The sequence below is a fragment of the Antedon bifida genome, chromosome 9 (genome assembly GCF_963402885.1).
Source record: "Antedon bifida chromosome 9, ecAntBifi1.1, whole genome shotgun sequence".
Classification (NCBI taxonomy): domain Eukaryota; kingdom Metazoa; phylum Echinodermata; class Crinoidea; order Comatulida; family Antedonidae; genus Antedon; species Antedon bifida.
The window spans coordinates 18327002-18348068 of record NC_136234.1 but is presented as its reverse complement, the minus strand read 5'-3'; the positions used below and the strand labels follow the sequence as shown (position 1 = coordinate 18348068).

General features: G+C 35.1%; 3 protein-coding genes across 3 annotated transcripts; 1 reads left to right on the top strand and 2 right to left on the bottom strand.

The window, feature by feature from the left end:
* The first annotated feature begins 1762 nt into the window (after nucleotides 1-1762).
* LOC144852654 (cellular retinoic acid-binding protein 1-like) lies at nucleotides 1763-3226 on the top strand. Its single transcript, XM_078710579.1, has 3 exons — nucleotides 1763-1801; nucleotides 2294-2499; nucleotides 2884-3226. The coding sequence occupies exons 2-3, from the start codon at nucleotides 2299-2301 to the stop codon at nucleotides 3091-3093; spliced, it is 411 nt and encodes a 136-aa protein (XP_078566705.1). The 5' UTR covers nucleotides 1763-1801; nucleotides 2294-2298; the 3' UTR covers nucleotides 3094-3226.
* A 604-nt stretch (nucleotides 3227-3830) lies between these two features.
* On the bottom strand, nucleotides 3831-10073 carry LOC144852358 (maltase A2-like). Its single transcript, XM_078710141.1, has 10 exons — nucleotides 9634-10073; nucleotides 8515-8703; nucleotides 8016-8146; nucleotides 7464-7589; nucleotides 7013-7297; nucleotides 6600-6691; nucleotides 6136-6352; nucleotides 5682-5837; nucleotides 5253-5354; nucleotides 3831-5118 (listed from the first exon to the last, which is right to left on the bottom strand). Exons 1-10 carry the CDS (start codon nucleotides 9968-9970, stop codon nucleotides 4780-4782), a joined length of 1974 nt encoding a protein of 657 aa, XP_078566267.1. The 5' UTR covers nucleotides 9971-10073; the 3' UTR covers nucleotides 3831-4779.
* A 2275-nt stretch (nucleotides 10074-12348) lies between these two features.
* Nucleotides 12349-19850, bottom strand: LOC144852357 (alpha-glucosidase-like). The gene is made up of 10 exons (XM_078710140.1): nucleotides 19255-19850; nucleotides 18414-18593; nucleotides 17863-18008; nucleotides 17001-17126; nucleotides 16525-16662; nucleotides 15835-15971; nucleotides 15106-15286; nucleotides 14405-14587; nucleotides 13930-14079; nucleotides 12349-13211 (listed from the first exon to the last, which is right to left on the bottom strand). The coding sequence occupies exons 1-10, from the start codon at nucleotides 19751-19753 to the stop codon at nucleotides 12876-12878; spliced, it is 2076 nt and encodes a 691-aa protein (XP_078566266.1). The 5' UTR covers nucleotides 19754-19850; the 3' UTR covers nucleotides 12349-12875.
* Between the last annotated feature and the right edge of the window lie 1217 nt (nucleotides 19851-21067).

The window sequence follows — 21067 nt, the reverse complement described above, 5'->3', positions numbered from 1 at the left end:
TCCCAGATGATGACGATTAACAATTACGATCCGGTGATGATGCAGACAAATCGATTCGTACAAAAAAATGCTAAAGCTCTGTCTACACTATCAAACTAGTTTGTTGTGCTCAAATATTGTAGTAATATGCTCAAATAATATAGTAGTGATATTAAATCCATATGATTGGGCACATCATATTTTTTGTCACACAAAATGTGATAGTGTAGATAGAGCTTTAGACATGATATTGAAATTTATAATGAAATTGTCAACATTTATTTACTTTCAATCCATTAAAACAAAGTAGATTTAATAAATTCAGTCTTTTAAAATACTAAAAAAGGAAACGGTTCGGTTCCTAGAAGAGCAAATGTCGGATTTTATTTTCAACATTATCATGATTGACAGACTTTCTAATGAATAATTGAATCCTATAAATTAAAATAGTTTTGGATGGAGATCCTGAGATGATCTTTTTTGTGTGTGTCTGCCTTTTTGATTTAAACTTATTTATACTGTACAATTGATTTTGTAACTATGGACGTCCATTTCCGAAATAAAAGTAAAATGATGATAATGGTGATGATGATGATTTTCTTCTTTATAAAACTTGAAAAAAGTAATTACGAAACTAAAATATTTTCTAAAGAGGGGACACATTTCCTAATACAAAAATAATATTAAGACCAATGGTAAAATATGTGCACTATATTGATCCATCTCTCAGACTATAAGCTTCATTTGGAAGTAGTGGTCATATAACAATCACACAACAGGATACAAGATAAATTAATAAATAAATAAGTAGGCATATACTTTAAATGGCATATATAACAAACTAATACAGAATTAAGAAAGAGTCAATTAGGTGTTGACAATAATTAATCTTATTATATCATGTTGCTTGAACTATATGCCTGCTTACAGTATAGGTCTATACATGGAGGTATACCTCCATGGTCTATATGAGGTGCCTACTTTATTACACTTTCATAACGGTACGCAATATGAATCAGTATAAATAGTGAGTTAGTATAGTAAGGAATTTGGTAGCCGAGTGGTTAGGACATTTGACTGTAAATAAGTTGAGCTGTAAATGAGTACATGGTTGAAAATACTAGGGAGGATAAGGCGGCGTGGAAAGGAACTGGCCACCCTACCACTTAATGTTCATACGCATTTCAAATTGACAAGTTCTCAACTCTGGAGAATATCAATATTGAAAGAAATGTATAGTCTGTATAATGTATAACAAATGAAATTATCTTCCTAGATTTCAAATCAATATTATATTGTACAGACATAATTGCCATTATCGATCCATTTATAATTGCCCCAACTAACAACACCCACCCACTCTAGTTATTTTTTTCAAAGCAACCATTCATAATTGAATTATTAAAAAGTTATTATTAGAAAAGATTACTCATACTCATATTTCAATCATACTATTTGCTAACTTCGAGCGCGTCTCTGTATCACTAAGGCAATTGTTTATCTATGTAATCACAAAAATCATATAAATTTGCACCGATATTTGCTTAAGTCATGTGGTCAACCTTACAACAAACTTAATGTCACGTTGTGTTTTTATTCAGGTAGTTAAATATTAAACATCGGTTGTTTAATATTATCACGTTTGATTAAAGATGTAAACTGGCCACGTAACATTATTAAGATTACACGAGTTTATCTCAAGCTATCTTTGATCGAAGTCCCTAGTAACTAGCTATAAATTCAAAGCGCACAGCTCGTTCTGCCTCTTTTGGCTTATACTTGTCGGAGGCTTCATTCGTTTGGCAGACTATATTCAAAGCATGTAAGTATTTTGCAGTTTCAATCCTAATTTAACGCTTTAGATGGCTACAGATTACATTTAGTTGTGCGTTACTTTCTTGAATTTCTAGTTTTTACTTGTTTAGTCCTATATTAAATTTATCGCCGAAACGTGAAATGCTTGGTTTCTTTTGATTTTTTTTGTTTTCATTTTTAAAATTAAGAGTTTAACATTTCCAAACAATTCAAATACGAACTTACAATCGTGTGTACGTATACTATTCACATTTTGGAAGGCACAAGTCGTTAGAGCACTTAACTAACCGATTTCATAACTCTCCGGATTTCTGAGTCATTTTCTACAATACGGACAGGCCTATGTATCTTAAGATACAGTATTTCATTTCTCCTTTGCATTACATTCCAATTAACAACTTCCCGATTCAAAGACTTGTATGTGTATGATATTTCAATTCAAATTACATTCCAATTAACGATTCTGTAATCATAATTCACAATTTTGTTTCTAATCCAGACAAAATGACTAACTTCTCTGGAACTTGGAAGCTGAAAGATGCACAGAACTTTGAAGCTCTGTTGGAGAAAGCCGGTATTACTCCAGAACTGAAGGCTAAATTAGCTTCCAGTGATGCCATTCCTACCATAGAGATCCAACAAGATGGTGATAACTTCACCATCAAGACCATCACTAAGCTCAAGACCAGAGTGAACTCATTTAAGGTCGGTACAATATATTTTTAGAAAATAAAATCATAACGTACGAAAAAAAATATCATGTTGAAGCCTTTGACATAATATTTAAAAGTATAAAAAAAATGTACAGTACTATATTGAAATGTTTGATATAATATGTGGTTCTATAATATTTAACGTTTATACTTTACAACTGTATACAAAAATATAAAGCGGCCAGTTTTGGGAGTCAATGCGCTGGAAATTGGGCGTGTGGCGCAGTGCTACGTTGGACGACTGATCATGGGTTCGAATCCAACTCCCGTCGCATGTACTTGTATCCTTAGGCAATACACTTTACTTCTCTTATCCAGGTGTACAAATTGTACAAACAACTTTATTTAATAACTATTTAACGATTTATTTTTTAAGGTTGGCGATACCTTCATAGATGAAGATATCAAAGAAATTAAAGGCATTGAGGTCACAGTTCAGTCTGCCTGGGAGGATGGTAAACTCATCCTCACCAACGCCAAGGAAGCCACAGGAACGAAAGCTGTGAGGGAGTTGGTGAACGGAGAAATGCACGTCACAATGACGTACAAAGGAGTCACCGCCAAACGAATCTTCACTAAGGCTTAGATAGGCCTACGTTTAAGAAAACATAATGCGTAAAGCACCTACAGTAGTGTACTGTAAATACGAACTAATTTACTTGCCGGTAACAATGTAAAACAATTGTTCAGTAACAATAAATATATTTTCCCGAAACAAAGGTTTGTGTAGGCCTGTTTTTATGATGTGCGTGTTGTTTTTCAGAAGAAATATTTTCTCCATTGTTTAAAGCTCTGTCTACATTATCAAACTAGTGAGACAAAAAAAAGTGTGATGTGCCCAAATTGGTGGTGATATGCTTAAATACGGTAGTGATATGAAATCATCATGTCCATATTATGGGCACATGTTTTTGTCAGATAAAGTTTTGTAGTGTAGACAGAGCTTAAGAGCATACAGCGTTTGAAAAAAGACCTACACATTCACGGATACATTTTAAGTACATTCGGTAGGATTAGGCATAGAAACCTTTTGAACGTTGGCACTAACTTTAACTTGTTTAGTACTACCATGGAGAAGTACGTAGTCAGTGATCAGATAAACGGCCAGCGCCAGAGGGCGCTGTACCACTTCGATTAAAAACATAATTCATCGTCGTAGTAGAGTGATGTAATCACACACCGAAAGCCGTACAAAGACACCGCCAAAAAAATAACTCGTAGTCCGATTGTCTCGCAACCGATTCTGCGCTTGGCGCAACAAGGCCATCGACAGCCTTGTTCTGAACGTAAAGTTTCATAAAATAATTTATTCCAAAATACATATTTAGTACTTCCAGAGGCTTTATTGAAAGGCAAACATTACAACACCATATTTAGCTAGGTACGATGAAGGAGAAGGCGATGCACAACCAAATTACAATGCAAGCGGGGGTATTCACACTTCATATACTAAAGTACACACGGGGGAGACAAGACTTTATATCAAGTATTGCTAGAACAGTTACCTCTTCACTGAATTACCAATGACATTTGGGCAAGAATAATGTTCTTTTATTTGTTTCTTTTATAGATACATGCCATCATTAATTCAGCAAAGAGAATAGATATTATTACTTTTGAATTTTGTATTGCTATGTAAATACATTGAGATATTGCTCATTTACACATAGCCAGCTCTGTTGTTCTACCAATGTTACATTGGCGCAACCAGACTGATAAATCCGCCAAAAAGGAACAACAAAAAATATTCCTAGCTGTACAATTATAATACTGTACACGCTTGTCTCCCAAAATGAATGGCTGTTACAAATTTGGCAAGAGGGCACATTTTATATTACTTCATTTTTTTCACAATTTTTATCATTAATAATAATTTAAACACCGCAAATTAAAACATATTCATACATTCACTAAAGCCCTCAAAATGTGTGCACTGCGCAAGTCTATACAACAAGCTGCCAGAAATTGGTTCTTTTGTGGTAAATGAGATTATTGAAGCAGAATAGCTCATCCATTAGGTGTATTTGACTTGTTATTCACAAACACCTCGCAGTGATCTACTCTCACTGCCCGCATACCAGCAAGGAGTTTGAGGGGCTAGATCTGCTGATTATCTGCTCAAAACAACAGTCAAATATGCTTATTTTTATTTGTATGTGGGAAGATGCCCTGAAAGTACTCTTATGAATTCACTCTTTTTCAGTATCAGCTGTATGAAGATGTAAATCTTCACTATTATGTGAGATTTAACCATCTGATCATTGGGCTATATTTACTGAATGGCTTTGAACTTGAAGATGGCGGCCTGTTGACCAGCCAAAGTCATCGTTTGCACGTTAAGATCTTTACCGGTGAATTTACCATCAGTGCTCAGAACGGCTTCAACCTCGTCTCGGACCCTATCCGATGGAAACTCAAACTCTTCGTCCGAGCTTCCAAAGTTGAGGACCACAAGGTATGTTGGCCAATCTCTTAGCCGTCTGAGGTACGCCATGCCATTGTTGGACGACGAGATCAGATCGAATGTACCAGCAACAACTGGAGACTCTAGATGTATATTGACTAGCGACTTGAAAATGTTCAAAGTCGACATGTCGTCCTTTTTCAATTCCTAAAACAAAACAAAACGCGATAATTCCAATTATTTCAAATATTGATCAATATTCTACTGCAAAAAAAATCCAAATCCAATACACATTTAACAAAGAAATTTCATTCAGGTGAGATTATCAAACTATATTATACCTCAACATTGTTCTCCATCCACTTGCTATCTAGAGCCTTCCATGGTGTAGCTTTGGAGAAATTGGCATTTTTAGATGATGCCCAGGACATTGGTGCAAGTTGCTGTATTAAAAAAAAAATTATAATATTAAATATACATATAAAAGATTACTAAATTAAGAAATTCTGACAATAGTTTCAAAAGAAATATTCCAGTATTTGTGGTAAAAGCCACAATAAATACAGTAATGATAAATGGTTTTTAATTTGTATAGCGTAAAATACAAATAGTCTATGTGCTGTTTAACACAAATGTAAAAAGTGTTATTAGTCGCGTGCGTGGACGCGACTCTATAGTTCACTATGTCGGTCGGTCGGTCTGTCTGTCGGTCCGGTATCACTATGGGTTTTAGCACGCGACTTATGGCTGTTGGCCTTGTTTTTACTTACGTTGAAGTTGTCATTATCTGTATTTCCTTGCATACCGAGCTCTTCTCCGTACATAACGATAGGTGTTCCAGGCAAGGTGAGCAACAGGGTGTTCATGACGTTTACAAGGCCTGAACTGCATCGTTTTGCTAGACGATTTACATTGTTGTTGCTCAGCTAAATAACACAGAATACAGAGTAAATGTTAGTGTAAAATAGTGATAAATAATAAATGGCTTAATTTAACACATTCCTTATAGTAAGGGTGCATTTTTAGTGAGACTAGGAATACATGTAATTGAATTAGAATTGTACTTGTCTACCAAAGAAACCAGTGCAAAATAATACTGCATAGCGTTATAAACTCTGTTTATGTAATTAAAGAATTTTTCTTTATTATAAAATAACTTCAAGTGTTTGCATTTTATTATCAGCAAATTTATTTATTTAATAATATAATATACTGTTTTCTAACCATCCAACTATTCCAACGACTGGCTGTCTTTTCGTCAATGTTCTCTTTGGCTTCCTCCCAAGCTTCGATAGAAGCACTGATGTCATCACCAGAAGGAGTACCACTGATGGATTCCAGGAACTGAATGTTCAGAGGCATATCAGCAAGGAGTCTGTCCTCACTGCCATACTGTGTAACGGCACTTTCAATTGAGTCGGCTCCAGATGTCAGAAGAAGTCTAAAAATATTATTAAAAAATGTGTTATGTAATGGAAAATTGTACCAATATATTTTGGAACTGGTGAAATTAAGGCACAGGATCAAGGTTCTCCACAACTATTGTTCTGATGGTAGACGTGTTAGGTAAGGACTTACAGGCTCCTAGTTCAAATCCTAGCATGATACACAGGAACACACAATGTCAGAGTATGCTTCTTCTTTAAAAGAGGTGTTTAAAAAGTAGTAGGCCTAGATTCATAGCTTACCTGTATTTTCCTAGGTACGAGTTGTCCGTGAAAACTTCACGCCATTGGGCGATGCGGTCTTGCACAACCTTGTCATCTTCAAGAACAACATACTGTAAAAAAATTTTCAATATAATTTAAATGCTAATTAAACAATGTTTAAATACTGTATACAAATAATTTATTATTGACTGTCAAAATATTTAACAGTGAATTTTCTATAGACATGTCTCCCTTTTTGAACTGCAACAACTGGAATAGCTAGCTGTAGATTTTACTAGGCTGACATATGTAATGCAATTTTATGGCATTTTTTTAATGCAAATTTTCGCAAGGTAACATTTGACTACCCCAGATTTTTTACTAGACATTGTATGTTGGACTAGTAAACTAAATCAGGCCATGACAGAAAACCAAACTAGATAGACCCTTACAGTTGGTTCTGGTTCAGGTGAGCTGGTCTCTCCACCGTTCATATTGGTATCTGCACCGGCCATATTGGTGGATTTTGTTGTTTCTGGTTCTGGTTCAGGCATGGTAGTAGTTAGTGCTTCACTTAGAGCCATAGTTGGAGCCATAGTTTCACCGATTACAGTTTCATTGGAAACAGCTACTTGACGACGTCTACGGGAGTTCTCGCCAACAGAGTCAACGACGGAGTCAACATTGGTTATGACCATTCCATCAACACCAAGTTCCAACCAGTAATTCATGGCATCCTATTAATAAACAATTTTAACAGTGTAATAGTATGCATATAATGAAATATATACTCTAAAGCGCCCAGTGATATACTTACTTTGCAATCATAATGCGAAAAGCCCTTTTTAAATTAAGACAACTATTATCAATTTACTGTCTGCCATAATATCTTGATTAACTTACAGTGATTTCCTTGCGGAGATCCTCATTGTTGTAGTTCAAGTCTGGTAAAGATGGATCCATGCTATGGTAGTAGTATCCACGACCAGGAACATTGGTCCAAGCCGGCTCACCACTATCTCCAATGGTCTACGAAAAAAATATGAGATATTGTGTAAAAAAATGAAAGAGCAACAAACAAATTCTGACTCCCTAGCCTATTGAAGTTTTGCACATTTGCCATAAGCACACTTGACAGCATACAGTATGATGCATACATGGCTGAAATATTTGAATGATGCCAACACCACAACAAGCTCAGTCATGACCTATTCTTGAGGTTTTTTCCGTGGGTAGGTTAACATAGTTGATTTCGTGTACTTGAATTAGCCCTAGGCTGGGACGAGGTACACTCTCTGCCGAGTCCTAGGCTGGGCAGAGGTACATTCTCTGCCGAGTCCTAGGCTGGGCAGAGGTACATTCTCTGCCAAGCCCTAGGCTGGGCAGAGGTACATTCTCTGCCAAGCCCTAGGCTGGGCAGAGGTACACTCTCTGCTAGTCAGTATGAACTCTTACCTCAGACCCTCCATTGTCACTCCATATGTAGTAGTCTGCCTTTGGTCCAGTAGCATTAGCCTTGGAGTCCATAAACCATGGATGCTGGTCACTGGAGTGGTTAGGAATGAACTCCAGAATAACCTTGATTGCTATGAGAAAAAAACAAATAGTAGACAGTAAGGCTATGACATTACACTGAATCTATTATACTGAATACCTTTACTGAATAATATTAATTTATTCATTTTGTAGTGTAGTATAGTCAAAAGTAAATGGTCGCTCGCTGGCAACTATTCATATAACACGTAATATATACAAGAGAAAAATGTAAATAAACTAGAAATAACACATTTATTCTTTCAGTTTTTGCCAGCATTTTCAATTCTATTTATTTGACATAACTCCAGTACTTCTATATAGTCAATGAAGCTTTATGGCTCACAAGCCAGAAGTCCCAGAATTAATTTTCTAACATTTTTTTTTTATTGATTTTTAAGATATTTTATATTGTACTTACAACTTTCACCAGCAGCAACAATAAGCGCATCAAAGTCTTCTATGGTTCCAAGATTTTCATCGACAGCCTTGAAATCAACGATGTGGTTTCCGGGGTATGTGTTGGTTCCATTGGCTTGGGCAAAGATTGAATTTATATACAGATTCTTCACATTCAATTCCTCTAGGTAACCCAGTTTCTCCTTGATTCCTAAAATTAATTGGAATTTACAATATTTAGAAAATCAAATCAAATAGTATATAAAACAAGTATATATTCAAGATTTTGAAACATCATTATTTATATATGTCTTTATTTTATGTTGTGTAACAATGTATTATAAAATAAAAAGCAACAAAAAAGTTGGATATTAAATATTGAGAAAAAAAGTTATTTAAGTAATCTAATTTAGTTAGTTTTTAGTTAGTAATTCAGTATCATGGAATGGTTGAACACTGAACAATTCAAACAAGATTATTAAACAGGCTATGTAGTCGAGTTAACACATATGGTAATAATTACCAGGCAGGGAAATTTAATATCCTGTTTTCAACGTAATGCGATTTATATTAATTTGTATTGTTGTGTTACATTTCCATATTTGTAATATTTTTTCAGGCAATATCTATTTATTCGTGAATTAACAATGTCAATTAAACACAAATTAATCAATATTCTTAACCAGATGTTCACACTTATTTTATATTACCAAATGTAATATATTATTTAATGAATAAATTACAGATGTCAGCATAACAAAAAGGTCAAATCTAGCCAGTTAAAACCAGTTTCAAATCAATGGTGCTGGTAGTAGTACGCAACTGCTGTTGAATTGATATTGATTGCATCATTCATGCTCATTCATGGTTGGATGCCCGCGGCCTTCAGCTCTTAATCGGCCATATTGTGTGGCACTCGGCCAAATCTTTCTGATAATATAATGTACGAAAATGCGGGTATGACACTAAAACCAAGGCCTAAAACCTAAGAACTACGTAGCATAAGGCCTAGGCTGGACCTACATATTTGTTTTAATCTCACACATATCCCATGATACTGATGGCCTAGCCTAGTTAGTAGTAGACAAAAAATGAAAGCAACACGCCGATGTTTAGATTTGTAATTGTATTGTAGGCCTACCTTTGAGATCACCAACTCCGTCATCACCGGTATCGTAGAATGAGCGTGGCTCAACTTGATAAACGACATTCTTCTCCCACCATTCTACATCTGGGCAACGAGGAACAGTAACAACAATCCATATAGCAGCTATTAACATAGCCACCCATGTCACCCAAAATAGAACAAGAAGCACATTTCTTGTCCAATTCCAGGCTGGAGTGTCGGCTACTGCAAGAAGTTCATCTTTGCCGAGTCCAGTCCAACCAGCTTCTTCTTCTTCTACTTGTTTTGCCTTTTCCACATCACGTTCAGCTTGTGGGGCCATTTCGTAGTTGTCCCTGTCGGGAGTACTCATTTTGTTAGTTTAAATTCACTAAATTATGCTAAAATAACGTACAAATAAATCGAGATATTTGCCTCTCAAATAAACAAACACCTCCGTACACAACGACTGTAAATTTTTCAATGGCACAAAAACGGAAGGGCGCGACCACACGTCACGAACCGAAAGCGTGGTATTTGGAAGCGTCCATTTTTTTTTATAGGGATTAAAATAATGCAAGTTGTATTTGACAATTTTAATTAAAAAATACCTCAATACAACAAACATATGATTTAAATCACCAAATAATTTTAATATTATGAAACAAATATTTTGGTTATAAAGTGGTCATATTCTAAAATATGTTTCATTTCTATAATATAATTATAAATTGAATCCCCTACACCAAAATAGTTAAATTAGACATTGGTGGCGCTGGCGCGAAACACTATAAATCGCGCGAAACACTGTATTGTTAGGCCTACACAATATAACTATACAGTATATTTATAAATATACTGTACTCTATAGAGCTCGCTCGCTCCCCCTTTGACAGAACCCGGTTTCGATTTGTGGTTAAGTTATGAAAAGCTTTTTCTCAGTGTCAAACTAATAATAATGGCAGCCTATTATAATAATGCTTATTTTAATATAGATAGGCCGCCGAGAATCAAGCACTGGAAGAGTGGTTCATTATAATATATTATAAAACAATGTGTGTGCCGTACATGTCAGGTCAATTCAATTATAACTCCCGTTGAGAGCTTTGCTTAAGTTTACCCAGCCTATCTCGTAGGTCTAAACTAAAGTAGTGTCAACAACAATCATTATTTTAAAGCTCTAAATAAAATATTCATTAAAGATATTGTTCTCTGTTGAATATGCCATTTTAATATCACATGTAGTTATTCACTTTGACCAAAAATTGTATACAAAAAATATATATATAATATATTTAGTTTACCTAAAAACTGTAATTTAACGGGGAAATAGTCAAATTGCCTGAACTTCAATGAGTTTTTAACCGTTTATTTGGTCTTTTTATATAAAATATAAGTGAACATTTTTTTCTACGGAAGTTATTCACTTTTTATCAAAACTGAAATTTTTTTTTTTATTAATCTTCATTTGTCATGTTTTTAGGGACAATCGTAATAGGCCTATATCTTTAAATAGGCTCCATCATATTGTTTCAACAATTTGTCAACATATGATCATTGACACACCAAAAACATCATTGTCATCATATCATCGACATCCATCATTATATGCCTAAGTTGTTTTATTTGTTAGAACTCAACTTTGACTATAGGTTTAGGCCTACGAACTAAACGAAAGCATAGTACCTAACAACTACCAGCCTAACTAACTATGTAAAAAATACGAGTACTTACGATACGTGGTGTGTCTCCAAATTTCAATCTGAAAGTAGGTTCAGAAAGTTTATCCTCTTCTCCGTGGGTAACGAGATAAATAGTTAGACGCTGTTTTCCAGACCAAAATGATTTACATTCACAGCTGTCGCTGCTGTGGGTTGTAAAAGTTCACCACAGTACGTTCGTTACCAGAGACCAAACGGTTGAGTGAATGTTCCTTTCCACCTACTGACCACTGCACCCCGTAGACTTACGGAGACACAAAGTAGACCAAGAGTATTTCTCCGCTCCTATCTCAGTCACAGAATATCAAGAGTAAACATAACAGTGACAAAACAAGTAGAGAAACAATGATTGGATCTTTGTCACAAGTGGTTCTATGTCGTAGGTCCACTTGAAATCTGGATGGAGACGATCGCGAAAAGCATTTTTAAAATTAAATCTCCGATCTTAAAACGCAATAAAAACTGCGCCAACTGTATGTCGGCCTGCCTGATCACAACGCAAAAGACGCGTAAGTGATGTGAACCAGAGGAATCATGACATTAATAATGTACGCTTGGTCCTCCTGGGCCTCCGTAAAGTTCACACACTTTAATTTAGAGCCACATGAGGTCTTTTAAAACTAATAGACAATATTAGATACTTTGCATGGCAAGGTCTGTGTTTTAAAGGTCAATAAATCAAGAAATAATGAATTTCAGAGAACTGAAGTATCACGGGACAATGTTTGAACATATAAAAAGTATTATAATAAAAACGGAAGAGCACATTTGCGGACGGTGCAGAAACGGGTGCGGCGAGATACCCGTATATCGAATAGTAATATCTAGGCTTATTAATATTATAAATATCTGTTGGCGCAAATGGCGATCATCGATGAAAAATGTCGTTCCATTTCTCCATGATCGTTGCCATTAAATAACTGTCGATTCTCTCTATCGGAGTTGTGTGGATGGGCTTTTATTTTCATTCATTGCATAACAGTATCTAGGCATGTATCTGCCTAGATTATACTTTTTTACTCTTATAGACACAACATCTTATATCTACAAATATACTGTTTTTTCTTATGTAGACACAAATACATAGGCACAACATCTGCCTACACAAACATACTTTTGTTTGTATAAACTTTTGTATACACTTGTGAAATATCGTAACTTGTAACTTGAAAGATTGTTTTACTGTTTGTCTTGAAATTGTATTTTGTGTTTATCTGTAAGGCCTGTTTAAATTAAACTACATTAACCCATGTTTTTATGTGTATTTAACATAAATTATTAAATAAGATTGAATGAAATTCGACAGCAGCGTTAGACCTATTTTTATTCTTACAAACATATACAAATTTGTCAAATGTCAACTTGGCTGAATACGTTCAGACGATTGACTTTACACAACATAGGCCTCAGTATATCCGGAAAAGAGAACATAAATCATGGGTCATGTTGAACTTCTTTTCTACCTGTTTGGCTGGATTTCAAACACAATCATCTCTTTTCTTGGCTTGAGTTCAACGAGAATAAACCCGTCTGACCCCCGTCTTACTCTTTTTAACACTAGATAGGGAATTCTACAATAATGGCCTGGTCTGCCTCAAGCATTAACTCACGTATATCAACCGATTGCCCTATATCCCCATGTGTATTAAACACAACGGTACCAATTTCATCTTTACCATACAAATCACTATCATGCAAGTAATATTTGTCTAACACACTAAAATCAGCCAAATTTACCGCAACGAAGTATGTCGGGTACCCAGGACGCTCGCGTGCGTACGTGATGACGTCTTTTTGGGCACGTAGAATCCTCACTTGATCCTCCTTGAACGTTTGTGTGCTCCTTAGGTCAACAAGGTCACGGATAGATTTTAGGTACGTTGAATTCCGAATCTAATAGTGCATGAAATGGAAAAAAAAAAAAATTAATGGTGTAAATCGGCATTAATGTCCCCCTAGATAAATATGTATTCGAATATAAATTTGATTGACGACGGAAATCCAGTATGGTAGCTATAGTGAAAAGGGTGTAGAGATGCGTTGTAACGCGTTGAGTGACGTTGTAACGCCAATGTCTCGTTTACACGCAAATACGTACGAGTACGTTACGCCAGCCTTACGCCGTACGTGTGAACATGTTAGTCTATACCTGTCCTCCAGAATTCTTCGTAATGACACCTACACAAAGTACACTATTTCATTGCATACCGCCCTGCAAAAACCCACTGGATCCGCCACTTGGATGATTTCATTAAAGGGTAGCTCCGGGTCAAATACAATTTATGTATATTTGAAGCATTTTTAAGAAACCGTATTTTAATTGATTTTACAACGATTTGTAGTACTGTTCTTTATTCTTTTTTTCATTCCAGATCAACAGCGAATCATCGCCACTATCAGGCTGGTTATAAAATCCTAATAAAAACTACTTCACAAATTTAATGTTAAAGGGGTTCTTTACTGCGAACTGATGCTTTATTGATGCTATTATCATTGTTGTCAATTTGTATATTTTACAATAAAAACAAATAGAAATGTTAAACACGGATCCACCCTTTAATACATAATGGACCCATTTATACTCCTAGTTAGATACGTTCATTAGGCCTACCTGTGTGTTCACAGTCGTGTAATCAGTATTGATTGGTAGCCACAGACTCTCTGGATCGTTAACATCAGAAAATCCTGCATTGGCATTACTTGACCATTGCATCGGTGACCTTGAAGCATCACGTGATAAGTTATATATAAGACCACGAAACTATTTAAAAAGTATCAACAATTATAATTTGTTCGCAAATCGTTGAATGAAGATAGAGATATTTATCTTGGAGAAACAAAGATTTATAGTATTTTGGTCTACTCGAATTATACTGGCATACATGCTCTATTATTTTATTATTAATAGGCCTATAACATACGGTATAAAATGTGGGGGCCGGGAGAGTCAGCGATAAGTCAGAAAGACTCAACCCAAAATATAACATGTAGGCCTATGTGTTATTGTAAACATTTTATGTGTACATTTTTCACGTGTTATTGTAAATTATTTTGAAGAAATGAACTACAAAATATATTAAAATTACCGTTTCATTTATATTACTAATTTGCGGATCTCTCGAGATGTTATGTGTCACGTGTATATCTTTCATACCAATCTCATCACCATAATAAATGACAGGTGACCCCGGAAGTGTTAACAAAAGGGTCATCATCGCCATGGAAATGGGATAACGTGATTGGATTCGATGATGATCCCATGAACTAATCTAAGTAAAAACAAAGTAAAAACTAATTTTATTTGAATACTTTTATATAGATATTATTTTAGTTAGTACCTGCTAATATTTACAATAAAGGAATTGAACAAAATTTATTTTTATGATTTAATGATTAACACACAAACAAAATCATCATGTCCATATATAGCAGCATCACATTTTTTTTCACATAAACTTTGATAGTGTCGACAGAGCTGAATGCTCTATCTACACTATCACATTTTATGTGACAAAAAAATGTGATGTGACCATATATGGACATGATGATGTCATATCACTACCATATTTGGGCATATCACTACAATATTTGGGCACATCATTCTTTTTTTGTCAAATTAGTTCGATAGTGTAGACAGAGCTTTAGAAACTAGCGAATAGAAAAAAAATGAAAGAAAGCGACAAGAGAGGGCGTGCTATCTAATATTTCAACCCATATTGAAGATACAGATAACTCGAGATGTTACTAAACTTTTTCAAAAGAAATGGCAACACAGCAGTCTACTTACAGACCAGCTAGTTACTGATTCCATCGGCTTTTCTCGCATCCATTCTTCAATTTGCGTAGCCAAGTAATTTCCATCTATTGAGTCATAGAGGGCGTAGTTAAAGGCAAAGTCTGCCCACCCTTCGATAGAATATTTAATAGTTTCAGCCACGCTGCTACCGCGTACATCCACAACCATCAACCTAAAAAGATTATACTCTATTATACTTTATTCGTATTCGACACAATAAGAAAATATGAAGATGTAAAATTTTTCATTCAGTCATAAGTTCCAAGTTTGTGTACAAGACGTCCAAACATTAGGCCTACATTGAAACAAACTTTTATCAAAATGTATCATTCGGCATAATTATACGAAAAACATAAGACATCTCTCTTTGAATTCAGATATGTCAGTCTATCAAGGAAATATTCATAAAATATTAGCTTAATTTTTCAGTTATAACCTTAATATAATAAATAATCTTTTATGAGCTAGAATAAATCTAACTCATGATGTAGAGAACTAGACATGCCCAAGTCTGTAGTAAGTTATTGGATGTTTTTATGTTAGAGTCGGCCTTTCGATTTTTGTCTGAAGATACGAGCTCAAGGAATACACGTGTGAAACGCCATATGTGCCAAAATATTTATTTTTGTACTAATATTAAGTCAAACCTCCGTCTAGAACCTAGACTAGTCAACACAACATAATGTTCCAGCAACAGTGTTTGTTGAATGATGTACTTACTTTCTGACATCATCATCGCCATCTTCTGTAATCGTCTCGTATTCTTGCATGACGTCTCTCCATCTCTTGAGCACACCGTAGACTTGGGTTTGATCTCTCGTATAAATATGGGACAGCTCATCGTAGCTTTTGAGTGTCTATAAGATAAATAACAACATTATTCAATGGCTAATAATGGAGGGGATCTGTGCTGTGTAAGAAGCACATTTACCGTACCCCACTATACAAATTCGGTCGGGTAAGAGTTATGGATGTTACTACACAAAGGGTAGTCTAGCCTACACAAAATCGAACAATTTTAACAAGTGGAAGAACATGTTGATCTACCTCACTATAAACTTCGCTCGGGTTAGTTATTGATATGGGTATAGCCTAGCCTACACAAAATTGAAAATGTTTAACAATTGGAAAGAACATGTTGATGTAGAAAAAAAGAACGCTTTGATCTTTGCGAAGGCGCTTTATAAACAACGAATAATAATAACAATAATAATTATCTACTAATGATGCGCGTGCCATAATCGATATGCATAATTATGTCATAACCGACGGCCATCATCATCATAGTTTCTGCAATGAGTGATTGTAGAGTGAAGCGCAACGAACGCTTTTTTGTGTTGTCAATTCTAACAATTTTAACCCAAACTTTGTCACCATATGAATCTAATCAAACAGAATTACTGTACCTACTTTTGTTTCATTATCGTACTTCAGGTAATCCGGGTTTTCTGGTTCATCTTGGTTCAATTCACTAGATTCAAATAGTGCATTAACATGACGTAAGTAAAGCCCATCGACATCTTGTGACAGCCAGTAACGTATCGCATCCTAAGGTGAACAGTAACAACTCAATTTATATTTCCAACATTGGATAAACCTATTTTCCACTAGGTGAATTTGTTCGCGGGAATCGAAATCAGCTTATACGCATGCGTAGAGAGGTATTTGGAAGATGGAAATATGAGTACGCATGCGTATAAGGAGACGCTTTCGATATCGATTCGCGCGAACAAATTCACCTAGTGGATAAGATCAATAGATTGATCATTAATAACTATTAAAATACCATCTCACTAAATAGAAAAATTGACTGTCTGTTAGTCCATTAAAGTGAGAATGTTTGGAAGTAGACCTATTCAATACGGTAACTTTTCTTTTCTTCTTACCGTCATTTCTCTTTCTACTTCAGGGTTCCTATAGTTTAAATCTGGTTCATATTCGGAAAATGTGTGATAATACCATTGATTGCGCACCGGCATGTACGTCCAGGCAGGCCCTCCATATACACTGATCTGTGAGATGAATAACGATAATGAACTTATAATGCTTATTATTGAATCAATCCTTTTTTTTTCCTATGCTGCAACAACATGATGTAAATAAGAATGTATTCCAATTAACTAATAATAATAATAATAAATAACATTTATAAAACGCAAGAGACAAAGGTTTCAAAGCGCTGTGTTTTCCAAGATATGTGCAAGTAGTAGCGTGTGATTATGCTTCTCTGAAGAGATGAGTTTTGAGTTTAGTTTTAAATGTGATTACAGATTTTGATGAGCGTATTTCGAGGGGTAGAGTGTTCCAGAGTTTTGGGGCTGCGACAGCGAAAGCACGATCACCGTAAAACCGAGTTCTGTCTACACTATCAAACTTGTGACAACAATATGTGATGTACCCATATGGACATGATGATGTCCTTTGGGCACATCACACATTTTTTGTCAAACTAGTTTGATAGTGTAGACAGAGCTTAAGGCCTACAGCGTACTTAATTTGAATACATTCTTGTATGCATTTGATGTTTCGATCTATGTTTAAAACATTCTTCTTCTATAAAGAAATTATGTTAATTTTATTAATATTGTTTCATTTCTTTTACGCCAGAAGACGATTGTAGTAACAACAGAAACGTCGAGGCATTCTCAACTTTACTTCTATTCATTTTTAAAGGAATCAATGATGTGGCCATAACCTTACTTTACTAACAGTGTACATTATTAAATTCATTATATATTATAAATTTACCCAGTTGTTTGGGGGTCCTCCGTTGACACCATTTGCCCAGATATAGTAATCACTAAACTGGGAAGTTCTACTACTCATACTGTCAATAAACCATTCATGTTCGTCACTGGACTGGTTCGGCGGAATCTCCAGAATAATATACATACCTGTAATCAACAATATTTATTATTATTTTTACTAATTATTAATAAATAATTTATTGGTACACTCTTTTGCAACAGAGGAACACTCTTTCGTAGAAGCGGTTCGACCTCATAACAATACATTGTTGTTTGTATTATTTTCCTTTGCTAAAACATTAAGTTTCAGTGATTAACTAAAAACATATCCGTCACCCATTGGTCGAAACATTTTGTTTTCATGCTTTCTATGACACTTTTGTAACGTACTGAATAATGTGTAAATAGGCCTACTTTCATACGAAAATGATAACAACGTCGAATTGTATTTTTTTAGTAACTTGTATTTTGCTGTCTCTTTTTTTTTAGTTATATTGGAATATGAAATGTATGCTAAACCAACAGCTTAACGTCCAATCCAAACTCACTCACCTTGTTTATGAATTTCATTTACGAGGTTCGTAAAATCTTCAGCTGTGCCAATCACAGGGTCTACCATTACGAAGTTGGACACATCGTACCCAAGATCTTTGTATGGTGTTTTTAGTACTGATCCTAACCAGATAATTGAAACACCAATGCCTTTCAAATACCCTAGTTTTTCTTTTATTCCTGTAAAAAATACATCAATTCCAACTGTTATTATTTTGTCATCGTTTAGATCACCATCATCCCCCATAAAGCTGTCTACACTATCAAACTAGTTTAACAATAAAAGTGTGATGTGCCAAATTATGGTAGTGGTATATCCAAATATGGTAGAGATACAGTGTATGGGCACATCATCATTTTTTTCAAATAAAGACTTAAGATTGTCATGACCACAATACTCATGTGTGCAATTTCTATATTATATTGACGTGGCCTAAAGAAGATAGTGAATACCATCAACCAAATTCGCTCTGCTACCAAAGTCGGTACCAGAAAAGATTTACATGCCTACAAAACAACATCAAGTAAACTATTTATACTGTTCTTATCGAATCTGGAGTTCAACATTATGTACGGGGCTGTTCATATATTTGTTTATAACTAACTATTTGAACTGCTTGTTCAGGCAGGAGTATCGTCTATTATTTGTTGCTGTCTCTAACATGGAAACAACTAAGAACTGCACTCTTCTTGGTCTTTAAAGAACATTTAGTTTATGAGCATCTTATAATGCTGGTAATCATCTAAATATGTATTGCTTTATTCCTATACTAATGTGACGATAGATATGCCTATTATCGCTATGTGTAAATCATGATAATCAATGGCACTTTCGTCTTACCATTAAGATCCCCTATTCCATCTCCATCGGAGTCTTTGAAAGATCGTGGCAAAATCTGGTACCCGATCCCCGTTTCATACCAGTTATCAGTTGATTGGCAAGGTGCGTTAACAAGTAGACTAATAGCTAGCGCAAAAATAATAATATAACATATAAAGAAAACCAGCAATGCAGCTCTCCTTGTATAAGTCCATGCAGTGGTTGATGAATATACTAACAGTTCATTCTTCAGCATTGCCGTTGATTCAGACTCATTTTGTGTTCGTCTACGCTTGGACGCCTCAGTGTTCTTTCTTTCGTGTACAGTCGGCAAACCGAATTCAACCGATGTTGTGAATACCGTAGGCTCTCGGTTCGTAGAGTCTGGTCGGCTTGTAGAGTCTCCTCTACTTGGCGTAGGCTTAGGTTTTGAATCCGGCTTAAACACCAGAGACGAAGCCATAGCATTAAATTCAAATTCGTTGGTACTATCCCATTCTGTGACTCCTTTCTTACCCATTTTAGCTACCGATTACACCAAAATTACTGTTATAACAAGTTAATGCTTCAATATAGCACAATAATGACATAGTAATTTTGACTCCCGAGTACTTGGGTTTTACTTTTCATTATAATCGTTAACAATAATTGTAAATTTGCGTCTCAATAGACATAGTGACAATAAAATTGCTTGCTTCAATGAAGCCTTTTGTTTGCATATTCTACGCCTCAGGAGATTATGACTGCCTTTTGTTGTTGGGCTTGGGTTTTGTGAGGTGTGTTATTATTGAAATACAACGTTTTATGATATCATTATATATTTGATTAGGCCTAGTAAAATTTCCCTCTAAAAGTTGAATTCAGTTCATGCATGTTTGGGACAGATATTAATAGGCTTACTGGTACCTTCACTTTGATAGCCCAAATATGTTTTTTCGATGTTCTACACTTTTATTGTTGTTCTACTCGTCTGGTCATATAGGCCCAAATGTTCTTGCATATCAGTAAATTAGTGAAGTTTTTTTTGTAGGGTTGATCATTTTCTTGAATAAGGCGAAAATGTCTCTAAAATCACTTTATTCTTGTACTACAAAATATATAACAAAAATAAGAATTACCTCTCTGAAAAAAAAAATGTTATGCTATATAAAGCATGGAAATATAAGTTATACATCATTAGACCATTGTTAATTCATGATTTTGGAGAAACTACCAAATTATAAATATCGCCCTCCACATTAATAAACACTATTAATACACTGCTGTTTGATATACAGTAGGCCCTACTATCATATTTATTTTCTCCATGGTACTATAAAGAGGAGACAACATTGATATGGCTTTTATTTGGTGTGTATCAACCACGCCCAACAATTCGCTTTTCCAAATTTTTTGATTGCGCCTTAATCCTTTTTTCTTTCTTTGCATCCAACAAGATAACTTGTGGACAACAAATGAGCACATGCTTTCTTAAATATTAGTGACAGTCTCATCACCAGAGAACTTGTATATTAGGCATGACCATATTTTAAGACATTGAACTCAAGATTATCCACCTCTCCTCCACTACCATATGACAGTGCCATGGATGATGACGCCGGGTTGTCTTAAAGAAATTTAAACCTCAAGTCAAACGACCACGTAATACAATACACCGTTGTATTCCACAGGTTAACCGTGCGGATAACAATACTAAACTATTGTAATAAACAGTATGAACTTTGATCAAACATGTATTTGCTTATGACGCTTGAGATTGCACTGATCCAGTTCACTCGTGGGAGAGAATACGACAGGGACAAACGCATTGATTCCGGCGGCGCAGAGATCAACC